The sequence below is a fragment of the Squalius cephalus genome (genome assembly GCF_949319135.1).
Source record: "Squalius cephalus genome assembly, chromosome: 11".
Classification (NCBI taxonomy): domain Eukaryota; kingdom Metazoa; phylum Chordata; class Actinopteri; order Cypriniformes; family Leuciscidae; genus Squalius; species Squalius cephalus.
In genome coordinates, this window is record NC_137132.1 from 27,237,180 (window position 1) to 27,250,262 (window position 13,083).

The following is a 13,083-nucleotide window of genomic DNA, read 5'->3' on the forward strand; positions in this document are numbered from 1 at the left end:
CTGTAGGCTGCATATGGACATGTGGAGGAGAGGAAGACAGGCTGTAGTTACCTTAGATGAGGTGGAGGTAGATGAGGATTTTATAGGTATCTATCTATATCTCATGCAGATTTTCTCCTTTCACATGGGTCATTTTTTTTTTAAAAATTGAGATTTATACATCATCTGAATGCTGACTAAATAACAATTTACAGTACATAATACAGTACATAAATAACAATACAGTGATGTATGGTTTGTTAGGGTAGGACAATATTTTGCCGGGATACAACTATTTGAATATCTGGAATCTGAGGATGCAAAGAAATCGAAACATTGAGAAAATCGCCTTTAAAGTTGTCCATTTATGTTCGCGACTGTGCAGCATTCACTCACAAAAATAAATGTTTTATATATTTACGGTAGGAAATTTACTAAATATCTTCATGGAACATGATCTTTACTTAATATCCTAATGATTTTTGCCATAAAAGAAAAATCAATAATTTTGACCGACAATGTATTGTTGGCTATTGCCACAAATATACCCGTGCGACTTTTGTGATCCAGGGTCATATTTTATTTTATTTTATTTTATTTTATTTTATTTTTTTATTTTTCTTTTTTTTTTTTTTTTTTTTTTTTTTTTTTTTTTATTTATTTATTTTTTTTTTATTATTTTTTATTTATTTATTATTATTTTTTTTATTTTTTTTTTTTTATTTTTTTTTTTTTTTTTTTTTTTATAGAATGGAAAGCAAGACTTTTTTTAACTAATCATGAACTAACAGTAGTTTTCCAGCATTCCAGCATCCAGTGTTAAAGGGCACTCCCTTAACTTATAGAACATTTCTCTCTCTCTCTCACGCTCTCTCTCTCTCTCTCTCTCTCTCTCTCTCTCTTTTTGTACTTTTCTATTTGTGCCGCTAAAATATACCTTCTGAAAAAGTGTATGTATATAAATTGCACCAGTGCTTTGCATGTCATATCATGAATGATTATGAATGCATGAATCAAACTCTCGGAATGGAGACACTCTGACACAGTTTTCCATGCATCATGCATGTGTTCCCCACTACAAATGTGCGTGCATATGCATATATGCCCTTCTGTGTGTGTGGGCTGGCTGGGGGGTCCAATGGAAGAGGAAATGGCTATTTGAATGGTGTGCGCTCAGAGACATGGTAAAGAGCACTCTCCCAGGCGGCCAAGAGCACTTGATTGTACAACAAGCAATGATCGCATTAAGAGAGGGCAGCAGGAAGAGAGAGAGAGAGGGAAACAAAGAGACAGAGAGTGGGAAGGAAATAAATTGACTTTGCCAGTGGCTTAGTCTGCTGATGGGAGAAAATATAGAAAAATTACTTTTTCATTTTCATGTGCTACATCCACAAGTGTGGCTGGGGTAATGGAGTGTGTGTGTGTGTGTATGTGTGGGGAGGGTTGCCAGCCTGTATGATTGACCCTGTTATTGCGGTCAGTGTAAAAACAGCTTTTACAATTTGAAGAGTGGAAAGCAGCAAGGTTTGCCTGTTGTACGTCTATAGAGGTAAAACAAAAAAAACTTAAAACTGTAACGTACTGTAATAATAGTTGACGATATATTTCTATGGCTCAGTACTGAAAAATTGCTACTTTTAGTAAATGACTGCCCAACACCAATAGTCAAAAAATTGGTTCCATTTACTGTATGCTATGAAGAGAATAATATTCCCTTTTATCGCTTTATCCTTTATCTGTTTTCATATTTCCTTCTGTTCCTCTCTTCACAATTTTAGAAGCATCTGCTGAGCAAAATTTCTCCCTGGATAAAAAGACGAAAGAAAAAAAAATACAGCAAGCAGATGGTGCCTCGAGGTTCAGACGATTAGAGGTTGCAGATTGGAATACAAATTGGATTAAAAGAAATTAGACTAATAAAAATCGAATCGCATGGCAAGTGCAAGCATATTCACCTCCGTCATGTAAAAGTCTCTGCCAGTGGCTGTCGATTAGAAGCTAAACAGATGCTTCATTGAGATAGCAGTTAATATGTGTGTGCGTATGTGTGTTCTTGGCGGCCCATCATCGCCTTATCTCAACCCAACTCATTTATCAATGTCATAATGTTAATTACTGGTTCATTAATTTAGTCACTTACAACATCAAAAGTTAACTTGTTTCTGATTGGTAAAAGCAGGACATTAACATTTATGTTAATTTATTAAAAACTGGTATGTGTATAAATTGATTATTAGATCCAGAAGAGCATGTTCTCTGCAAGGGTACACCAAGGGTGTATCAGGCTGTGGTACATGTAAGTGCCCTTAAATGAGTTTGACTTCCCTTTTTTTGAGGGATGCAGACTGCCAAGAGGGAGGGAGAAGGAGAAAAGCGAGAGGTGGTTAGAGAGAGCAAAATCAGTGTATCTGCAAACTTCAGCAGAGCTCAGTTTCATAGTATGCAGCACAGCGTATATATGAAACCTGGAGGGTACAGGATAAGATCTTGCCCTTTCAGTAGCTAGTCCCTTGTGTGACCCCCAGTGTGCTCTGGGTCTTGCGTGTGGCCCCACTTAGACAGCAGACAGCCGGAATGATCACTAATCAATGAGAGGGAAATGGCAGGAATTAGCACAAATTAGGTGAAGTGGGAGACATCGCTCCTTTTAATAGAGTCCGTATTGCACTGCGGGAGAGAACAGACCTTTACAGCACACTAACACTTGGCAGACTCAGCAAAACATATTTGCGCATTAACAAACTAGCTTGCTTCTCTGAAATGCTCTGCCCTGGTCCCACTGGTAAGAACAACCAACGCATATTTCGCAGTGATCCTAAACACCCAAAGCAAATGCTCTGTTTTACCGCAGTTCCATATCAGCAACCGAAAGAGTTTAGCACCGCAATGAACTCTTGTACATCAGCACTGCACACCTGCCATCCCAAGAGAGGACACGGCCACCTTCAGCTCACGCTAGCTGCTGCCGCTGGGTCTCTCATAGTGTAGGAGGTCCGTCCTGCGCTCTGCAGTGGTTTATGTTTAACAAACGGCTAGCGAACGGCTGTTTTAGCAGAGCTAAACAAACAAAGCTGCACAGTGCTGTGTGCTGATCCTGCTAGCATGCTACTCTCTCGGGAGGTTGAACCGCTAGCAGTGCCTAGAAAAGTCTAATGAACAAGCAGTTACTCCTTTTAAAATGTTATGTATTTATTCATTTAGATTGTGCTCCATTTGTAGATATAGCTAGCCTGATGTTCTTCATGATAATCTTACACATTATGTTCCTGTATTAGGCTTTTTAAAGAAACCGATTTTCAAGGTAGTTCATTTTTTTTATTACAATTTTTCACAAATGCACATATGTCTTTATGCCATGTGCTGGCCTTTTCTATATAAATTAAGCTAGATTCTAGACTATTAACTCCGATCCTAACTGTTAATGTTCCTTTTCAGATGTGAAAGAGACTTTTAGTTATATTTCTTATCCGTATGTAGGTCCCCCACGACGTAGTCTCCACAAAAATAGCACAATATGACACAAATGTATTCTTATCCTTTCATATTGAACAATCACATGCTAAAATCATATCCCCTTCCCCCTTTTGGAGGTTTGGAAAGTCACTCCTAGTGTTAAGCGATTCAAATCCCTGAAAGAAGTAAAAAAAATCTGCATTTACAATCTCAAGGGTGTTTCCACGCTAGCCATGTGCTATTGAAGCGTGTAAAGCTTACAGCATTCATCTGATGGCAGCGCCAGCGGCTCTAGCTTAGCTTCTCTTTTTTGGCCAGGTTTTGGGTGGATCAGGGACCGCTTTTGTCCCACTGTGGCCCGTGCCTTAGTGATGTAAATTCAGGGTGGCCTCTGGCTCCTTATCTCTAGGGTTAAGGCTCACACTGCTCTTTCCGCAATCTATTATCATAAGGGCCAGACTCCTAGCGTGGGCTGCTAGCATTATCCATACCAAATGCAGGGCCATGCAGGGGAACGTTCAGGGGATTAGCATTTTAACACAGTGTGAGTCTAAACCCCTGAACCTCTCTGTCACAGAGGGCAAGTCCCCAATGGCTTGCCAGCTCACTATGTGGCACCCTAAATTAGTGTGCTGGATCAGAGAGCTGTGTTGTGTTTTTGATGTGGCTTTTCTCAGTTCAAAAATGTTGCTTTTGTATGCTTAGTGAACAAATGGCAGTGGAAATAAAAAAATGTTTTAAGGGAGCATTTATTCATATTTGCCCTTTTTCTGGCTTAAACTTAAAAAAAAGCTCCAGCCCTAATTAAACACACTTGAACCCAGCTAATCAAGGTCTTCAGGATGACTAGATGACTGGGGTAATTTTGAGCTGAACTCTGTAGGATATTGGCTCTCAATTTTGGACACCCAATATTGAGAGCAGGATTGGACACCCCTGGCCAAGCCTAATGCTGATTGGTTTGTTCCAGTCTTTCCATGATTGAGATCAAATGTTTGTTTTCTTTGAAAAGCCTTTAAGACATTTTCTCGTAGATGCTCTTTTGTCTTAAGCATAAATGTGAAGTTGGTCCTGACAAGTCTTCCTCTTTCTCCATTTTCCAGGATCCCGTCTGCGGCAGGAAGATTCTCCACCTCGGATCGTAGAACACCCCTCCGATCTGATCGTATCCAAGGGCGAGCCAGCCACCCTAAACTGCAAGGCGGAGGGGCGACCCACCCCCACTGTGGAGTGGTACAAGGATGGAGAACGAGTTGAAACTGACAAAGATGACCCTCGATCTCACCGCATGCTCCTGCCCAGCGGCTCGCTCTTCTTCCTGCGTATCGTACACGGCCGTCGCAGCAAACCTGACGAGGGGGCGTACGTTTGTGTGGCACGTAACTACTTGGGGGAAGCAGTCAGTCGAAATGCTTCACTGGAAGTAGCATGTAAGTATCTGATTTCTTCAATTATTGTCTTGAGTAACAGTAACAAGCAGTGCTGGGGGAACAATCCCCCCCCCCTGTGGACTAGACTACACCTACTGTACTACCATACTACAAGTACACAGTTCTTCTTTAGCCTCCTTTTAGCAGCTTTTATGTTATAGAACTTGATATTGGTGGAGTTGGTATTGCATCTGAAGGATTTTGGAAAGAGCCTGATTTCCCTAGTTCCCAAACAAGAGATGGAAAGTATTTTTGCAGTTAGCTCTGTAGTTTAGCTCTCCATATGTTTTAGAAAATCTTAGATTTGTCAATCTGTTTCGGCACAACCTGCCAAGCTTGCAGCTTTTCCTTCTGACTGAGAAATGGAAATGACAAGGAAAGACAGAGCCACAGACTCAGATTAAAGAGCATGCTAGGTGCAGAAGGGAGGGAGGAAGGGAAGGCAGAATCTAAAAGGGGGATTTATTGACAACCTGTAGATGGTTTTGGCTTTGAAGATGGGTCTCTGTTGGGTTGACTTGCATTTTCCGAGTGAGCACATTCCCTGGGGTCAAATCCCCAAGCTAATCAAAGACCATTATGAGTGACAGCTAACCTGTCCTCCTATGCTTTTCTATTAGACAAAAATTGCTAAATTACTCTTTTGCTTGGCTAATCTCTCGTCTATTGTCTCGGGAGTTTGTGATCTTTATGATTAGTGAATACATTCGGAGCAACTAAAGTTGCTTTCAGGCCCTCATTTCCTTTAGTGTTACATAAAAGCAAACTACGGTATCTTAGCCAATACCAATGCAAAAGTCATTAGAGATTAAGGAGTATTGGTTTTGCTTCGCTGGGTTTGTTGTCTAGACCTGCAGTCTAAGTGATCTGCTATCTTAAAGTCTGTTTCAACTCTGAGCTGATCAATACTGCGGCCTCTCTTATGCATTGTTATGAAAATAGGAGCGATCCATCATGAAATAAGGATATGATGATAAATATTGAATGAATGGATAACTAAATTGGCTCTGTGCGCTACTGCCAAGACCCCATGCAGTAATGAGAGGGTTTGTGTGTGTTTGTATGTGTGTGTGTGTTGAGCTGTTGGAAAGGGTAACTCTAGAAGAAGGGATTGTGGGAAGGTTTTTGAGAGTCAGTACATTTTGAATGCTGCTGCATTTTCTATTTTTAACCTGTAATTGATGATACAGGATGGTGATTTGGGTTAAAGGGTAGAAATGCGGAGTTGATGTTTGCATTTAGTTTTTTGCTAAGGGTAACTTTGGAGCTAGCAATTGTGGGAAGCTTTTCAGTAACATTTTTGAATACATTTTCTACTTTTAACCTGTAATTGATCATACAAAACTGTGTTGTGGGTTATAAGGTGTATATATAGAAGTGCATAAAGGCAGTGTGTGTGTGTTTTCACTCGTGTAGCTGGCAGGGGGTGTGTGTTTTCTCTGATCCTCTCAGCTCTTCCGAGGCGGCGGTGGCGGCCCCCAGGTGCTAACTGTGTGACAGCAGCTTGATCTATCGATTGCACTAAGAGGGGTCTCCTCGCCTAAATGAAAATTCATGAAAAATTGATGAAGTCCCCGATTATTCCTTTTTTCCCTCCGCTAGCTCTTGTATCTCTCTCACTTCCCCCTCTCTGTTCTCACTAGCTCTCTACATTTCCACCATGGCACTATGTCAGGGTGTTGTCTGAAACCTAATCTAAAAGGGCACTATTTTGGGAATGATGGAAACAAACAGTTTTTTGTCAATTCGAATGATCCAAAACAATATTAAGACAGCCAAGCAAATATATGGTGACGACAATGCTTATGTCTTGGTAGAAAAGTATTTTAATTGGCTTTTTATTATTAAATTTGCACATCAGACTCTATTTTTGTTCTCCTCCATATACATCCTGCAAAGGCAGCATTTTTCAGGTTTCAGACACCGCCATAGTTGACTGAAAGAGTTTAAATAAGCTGTAGGATGTTTTACGACTTTCAGGTGAGAGGTGAAGGGTCGTAAGGTTAGCGGGGCAGCAGATACTAACCCTACAGCAGGAATGACCAAGAACTGTACTTTAAGGAAACCCCTCAGCTGTGTTACGTTACACAATTTCCACTCATAAAACTTCTCTTTACTGGTGAGTGATCACAGAAGTGAAGCCAATCTAAACCGATACAGCTCATGTATCGTTCCAAGCAAAATATGTTTCATCTGTCACATCGTAGAAATATTCTGAAGAGGTGCTGTTTTCTCAAGAAGTAAATGTTGATTTTATAGCCAGCTGTGTATATCTGATCTATATGAAATACTCCCAGACCCACATACGTATAAAACCTTCCCCTCCAAAACAAACAGCTGGCCTTCAGTGACAAACTGAAAAATGTGGCGAATCTTCCAGACTGTTTTGCGACGTTCGTTTTAGGGGTTTCCGACCCTGGTTACAAGCCCAGGACTTCTTCATCTTCGCGTCAGAAGTCGTCTCCTGTTGCGATATATGGTTCTGTCTCTCCTCTTCTCATATGGGGGCAGTCTGCACCCCCGCAGGCTGAGTGAATGGCTCTGTTGAAACAGATTGCAGACAGGCGTTCGCCGTGGACCACTGGAGCCGCCCGATCAGAGAGACCCCAAGCTGGGTTGCAGGAAGCAGAGAGAGGCCTGTGAAAGGAGCTCGCTGCATTATTAATAATGAGGCAGATTGCAAGGAGGTGTCCGCTGAAGCAGGATTATCTCAAACGCTAGTCTTTAACAATTGACCATTAGTAATGCAACAAAGAAGTTACACAGATCTTGTTACGGATGTTTGTGTCCCAGAGAGTTTAAAGTGAAGGTGCAAAAGGGTTCATTTTGTCGCTATTAGATTTGTCTGATGATGCAAGGCGCTTATCCATTTCAGCACAATTCTTTGTTTCACATGAACTTATTTCTGTGGGGTTTAGTGCTTTCGCCTCTTCAAATGATCAATTTCTCCATTTAAAGGTACCGAACACGTCTTCCCGCTTACCTCAACATAAATTAATCCTGTTCCTGTCATTTATAAGGTCTTAATTAGAGCAGCAGAAGAAGAGAGTGGAAAAGGTGCTGACAGGCCACACGGAGCGATTGGCCGAATCCCAATTTGCATACATCTACTGTAGCCTAAAGCACATACTTCACTGGTGATGCGTACTTGAAGTATATCAAGTACATATATAGCATTTACACTTTTTAGAGAAATCAAGATGCTGTATGACTGGCTTATGATTGTCTCTGTTAAACTGGGGCTTTTTACCATAAACGGACACACATTTTTAGCATTTAGGCTAATAAAGATATATTTAAGAACGTCTATGGCAAAACTAGCATCAAAGTATTACTTTTTCTAAAACTGATCAAGTCATATAAGAGCACAAGGGGTTGTGAGAAATATTAGCCTGCTTAGCATCCACTGACAAACTTTGCTAAGCTTGTGAAAACGGTTTAACCTTTAGTGAATAAAATATAGGAAGGATAGGAACTGAATAGAAATTCTGCTATTGTCTTAAATTTAGCTTAATTTAGCTGACTTTTTTGTGTGAAAATCTTTTATATACCCTGTCTCTCTATGATGTATATCATGGCTACATTTCGGTCTAAGCCGCACCCTGTGGCACTCCTTGCTTCTGGGAAAGATATTTTGTTCTTTTGTTGCTATTTTTTCTTTCTCTGTGTCTCTCCCACTCTCTCTCTTTCTGTCTCTCTCTCATGGTCTTTCTCTTTCCTTTCGTGGGATAAACTGGGTCAATGAGCAGGTTCATAAATCATTGTGAGGACTATGTCAGACTGAGGCAAGCCCTGCTTTGAATAAATTTGCCAAAGTGGTGAAATCTCTGGTCGTAGCTTGTGTACGGGGCGCTATGTGACAAGTCACACCTGGGGCGCACAGTCATCCAGGAAAATGTTAATTAGCTGTATCTCTTCTCAGGTAGAGGGGTGTGTGTGTTATAAATCTGAGGGCAACAAGCTTGTTGAACATGGGGGCATTAATTAAGCGTATAAGGTGTGAACGTGTGTGTGTTTGTGTCTGCTAATGGTCTGCGCTAATAACAGTGTGAAAGTCTGCATGTACTTTGAGTCTTAGCGACAAAAAGTGCCGTTTCGTTCACTTGTAACCTTTAAAAAGTATGTAAATGAAGGGAGGGTGAAACAGATGTCATTGCTGGTTTGTTAAAAGGCCACCAGCCTGGGATTGGCTGGCCTGTTTGAAAAGGTTCTTTTGATACGCTTCAGCATGGCACTTAAGCAATTAAGAGTAGCGTAGGCAGCATTTGGAACTGGTAAGATGAAGTAATTAGTGGAAAAATGGTGCTTTCTTGTTTTAAGCTTTCCTGTTGCGTCTCGAGCTGTTTGACTGTGTGTCCGGCATCAGTAAAATCTAATAAAAGATGATGAATTTAATTGGACACACTCAGCTGGTAGGGGTGGGTGATATGATCAAGATCATGTTATGAGTCATTTTGTTTTATTTCTTTACTTTTTTAAATAAATTAATACTTTTACTCATCAAGGATGCATCAAATTGATCAAAAAGTCAGTAAAGACTTACAATATTACAAAATATTTCTATTTCAAATTGATGTTCTTTTGAATTTTTTAATTATCAAAGAATCCTGGAAAAAAAGTAATATCCATAAAAATGTTAGGCAGCACTTTAAAAAAAAAAAAATTCAATAATGATTGGAATGATTTCTGAAGGATGATGTGACACTGAAGACTGGAGTGATGATGCTGAAAATCCAGCTTTGACATTACATTTCATTTAAAAATATTTAAAATATATTTATTTAAAGTTGTAATCATATTTTACAGTTTTGTACTAAAAACTAGAGCAAAACATAGTTGCATTATGTAGCAAAATACCTTTTTATACCTATAGTTTATTAATATTTATATTCTAATATTATGTTTTTTTTAATAAAACAGTACTATGTTAAATTTAAATTTAGACTGGATGAGTCACATTTGCAGTCGTAAAGTTGCAAATATATGCAAACCTGATTATATTATACTTCTGTACACTGTATTTTTGCATTACTCCATGTTTTTGTCATTCTCATATACTATAGCCATAGTGTGGTGTTTTCCATCATACGTCCATCCCTAACATCCATACTACAAACGTCTGTCTGGCATTTAACATCTCGTCTTGGGGACAAGTGAGTGTGTGTGAGTGAATTAATCAAACACACTCACATGCAGTCGTCCTCATTCGCCTGTTTGTAAATGTCAGTGTCTGTCTGGGTCCTCTGACCCGCCTTCTCGCTCACTTCGCGTTATCCTGGGATCCGGATTCTGCAGGTTCTAGGGGTCGGTGATTAAGTTGAAAGCAGACTGATGTCAGGCTGCATCCGCGGCCCACAGGGAATGTTGCTTTCTGATAAGAGGGAGGGAGGGTGAGGTGCCGGCAGAGAGGTGGAGGGAAAAACTGATCTCTAGTCTGTGATAAAAGAGAAAGAAATAAAATCCCTGATTGAATGTGTCATCGTAGTATATCTGCAGTGCTGGAGTCAGCGCCCACAACATAAAGACCAACCTCCTTATCAGCAGCATGTTACTTTACACACACATATGCACCGGCTGCGGTGAGATGGAGCCATGCAGATTTTGGGGCTTATCTTATGGTCACATCTTAGTGTGCGTGAGACTAATCGGTCAGCTGGGTAGATGATATTAAATGATTCTTCATTGTATGTATATGTGGAGGAAGCCCTCTGGAAAGGAGATAAATCATTGGTCCCTTGGAACTCTAGAAACACACACACACACACACACACACACACACACTGACCTTTCTCTTTCTCACTCTCTCTTACTGTCTTTTGTTAGCTCACTCCCGTTGTGAGTGATAAAGTTTTTACATTTTATGTTTATGGGATTTTGCCTCTATTTTTGACAGGAAAGTAGAGAAATTATGGGGAAAATAACTAGGGTTGGCAAATGACCTGAACTGGATTCGAGCTACTGCTTTTTTAAATGTTATGTAGGAGCATGTGCATGGCCTGACAGGCCGGTTATCTGACCTGCTTTGAGTTTTAACAAAAGTGAGAAGCACAACTAGTCAGTAGGATGTAAATATGTATTTGACATTTGAGTCGTCACAAAATTACCAGTGTGTAGTTACTATTGGTTTATTAATTGTTGTCACTTTATTTTTATTTTTTTTATTGCAATCCATTTTTAGACCCCTGCTACTGAGAATAACATTATATATATATATATATATATATATATATATATATATATATATATATGTATGTATGTGTGTGTGTATATATATATATATATATATATATATATATATATATATATATATATATATATATATATATATATATATATATATATATATATATATATATATATGTTAGTATAGGCCTGACAGCTCTTAGCATAAATCTGCACTGTTGCTCTCAGTGGCTTTAAGATATGTACAGAAAAAAAAAACCCAACAGATTTACATAAAACAGCGTCCATTATGATCAGATGGTCATCGTGGATTAGCAGAAAGGATTTAGCCTCTTTTCTTTTTTTTAAGGAAACAAATGTTTCTGCTTTGTTTAGTATGTTTTTTCCATATCCAGTCAGATCCTCTATCTGAATGGCACAGCAGAGACATAAATATATAAAAATATATATCTTGTTTTCCCAAAGTCCAAACGCTGTAGTTTGCATTTTGTTGGTATGAGAATGTATTTATCTGTGATCTCATTCTCTTGCTAACTATTTCCATGTTTTTGAACATGCGCCTCTGCTAATCTCTGTGTGTATGTTTGTGTTACTTTGATTCGGTGTGGTCTCTATGACCCTAAACTACTTAAAACTCCATTACATGATTGCCTGCCATCAAAAAAGCCAGAAGCAATGGCGAATCATTCCGAATGGTCATTTAAATCCAATCAAAGTCCAGACTATTGACTTCAATCCTTGCATTTTCATTCCCAGACCACAGCAGATATGTTTGTGTCCCTGTGTTGAGCCAGGCGCTCACCTACTAGAAGAAGCTTTGTGGTTCCTCATCAGGTAGAACGAAATCATCTAACCATGCGGTTGATTTCCATAAGATTGCTGTATTCTGACAATGCTCTGCCTGGGATTGGATCCGATGACCCCTAAAGACCTGTCGGACTCACAATGTCCGTAATTCCTTAGCGTTCGGCTCTCTACGCAAAGCAGAGACCCCTCACCCTACGAATGCACCACCGCTGTCTACCCGTAACCCCTGAAGCAAAGCCTCCTGGGACTCCAGGACCAAGGCCTGTAATCCATCATGTGTGTGCGTGTGTGTGTGCGCGAGCTCAGATTCAGCTCCGCCCTTAACCGAGGACAGAGGAAATTGATTCAGCTCTCTGTTGAAGCGAACAATCTGTTATTTTCTCAAAGAAAAAAGTGCTGGTGCCGAGTGCTGATGGTGCAAACTCTCTTGCTTGAACACACACACCATGTACAAACCGCAGTGGCGTTTCCGTGGAGTGTCATCATCAGAGAATGCTTCCCGTGGCTCTGATGGATGGTGTGTTTTTGAACCTTGCACTCTGTTCACCTACAGCACAACTCAATCAAGATGGCCGCTTGAAGGAATCTGCCACAACTATGACATCAGCCGTCTCAAAACGGGCATTTAGATTGCGCCAACTTCGCATTCCTTGTTTTGCTGTCTCTCTTTATCTCTCTCACTTCCTGTGCAGGACTAATAGTGCGTGCGATGCTGTTGTGACCGTGTGGTGTTATCTGTGAAGTTATTGAGTTTGACTCCTGTTACTCTGGGAGTGAGGTGGGAGCGCGAGTTCCTACCGCTGCCCCAGGACAGCTGCGAGTGGGGAGGAGGGAGGGTAACTTAAGCTTCCTGTACTACAGCGTATGTTGGGGGGGATGAAACCTGAGCCCCCCTCCTGTCCCTTGTCTCCTTCCTGCTGGTGTTTGAAATTGATAGGCGGTGTGGGGTCCTTCACAAGGCTTGGGAGTTTATGAGTGTGATCTAAAGAACAGCTGGAGTTGGCCACTGGCCGCTCAGTCTGCGATGCGGCCCAGGGAGGGTGTCAATGAGAAAATTTGTCAGTTGGGAAGACCTCTGCCCTTATGTTTATTTCTTTATCATATGTGATTTGTGTTAATTGCATGTTTACTTGCCTTTAAGGGAAGTTATAGAGTGCAACGTCAGGGTCCAAAAGCATAATATATTTTTTTTCAGGAAACTTAAAATTTGTGCAGGTTATCTTGAAAAAAA

The 13,083-nt window shown here is 40.3% G+C and overlaps 1 protein-coding gene across 7 annotated transcripts in view; it reads left to right on the forward strand.

Annotated features, from left to right (window-relative positions):
• Positions 1 to 13,083, forward strand: part of robo2 (roundabout, axon guidance receptor, homolog 2) — a 452,373-nt gene that overhangs the window by 270,273 nt on the left and 169,017 nt on the right. For all 7 annotated transcript variants that reach the window (XM_079886421.1, XM_079886425.1, XM_079886426.1 and 4 more), the window contains one exon: positions 4,536 to 4,862. In XM_079886421.1, coding sequence (XP_079742547.1) covers positions 4,536 to 4,862 — 327 coding nt within the window. The remainder of the gene's footprint in view (positions 1 to 4,535; positions 4,863 to 13,083) is intronic.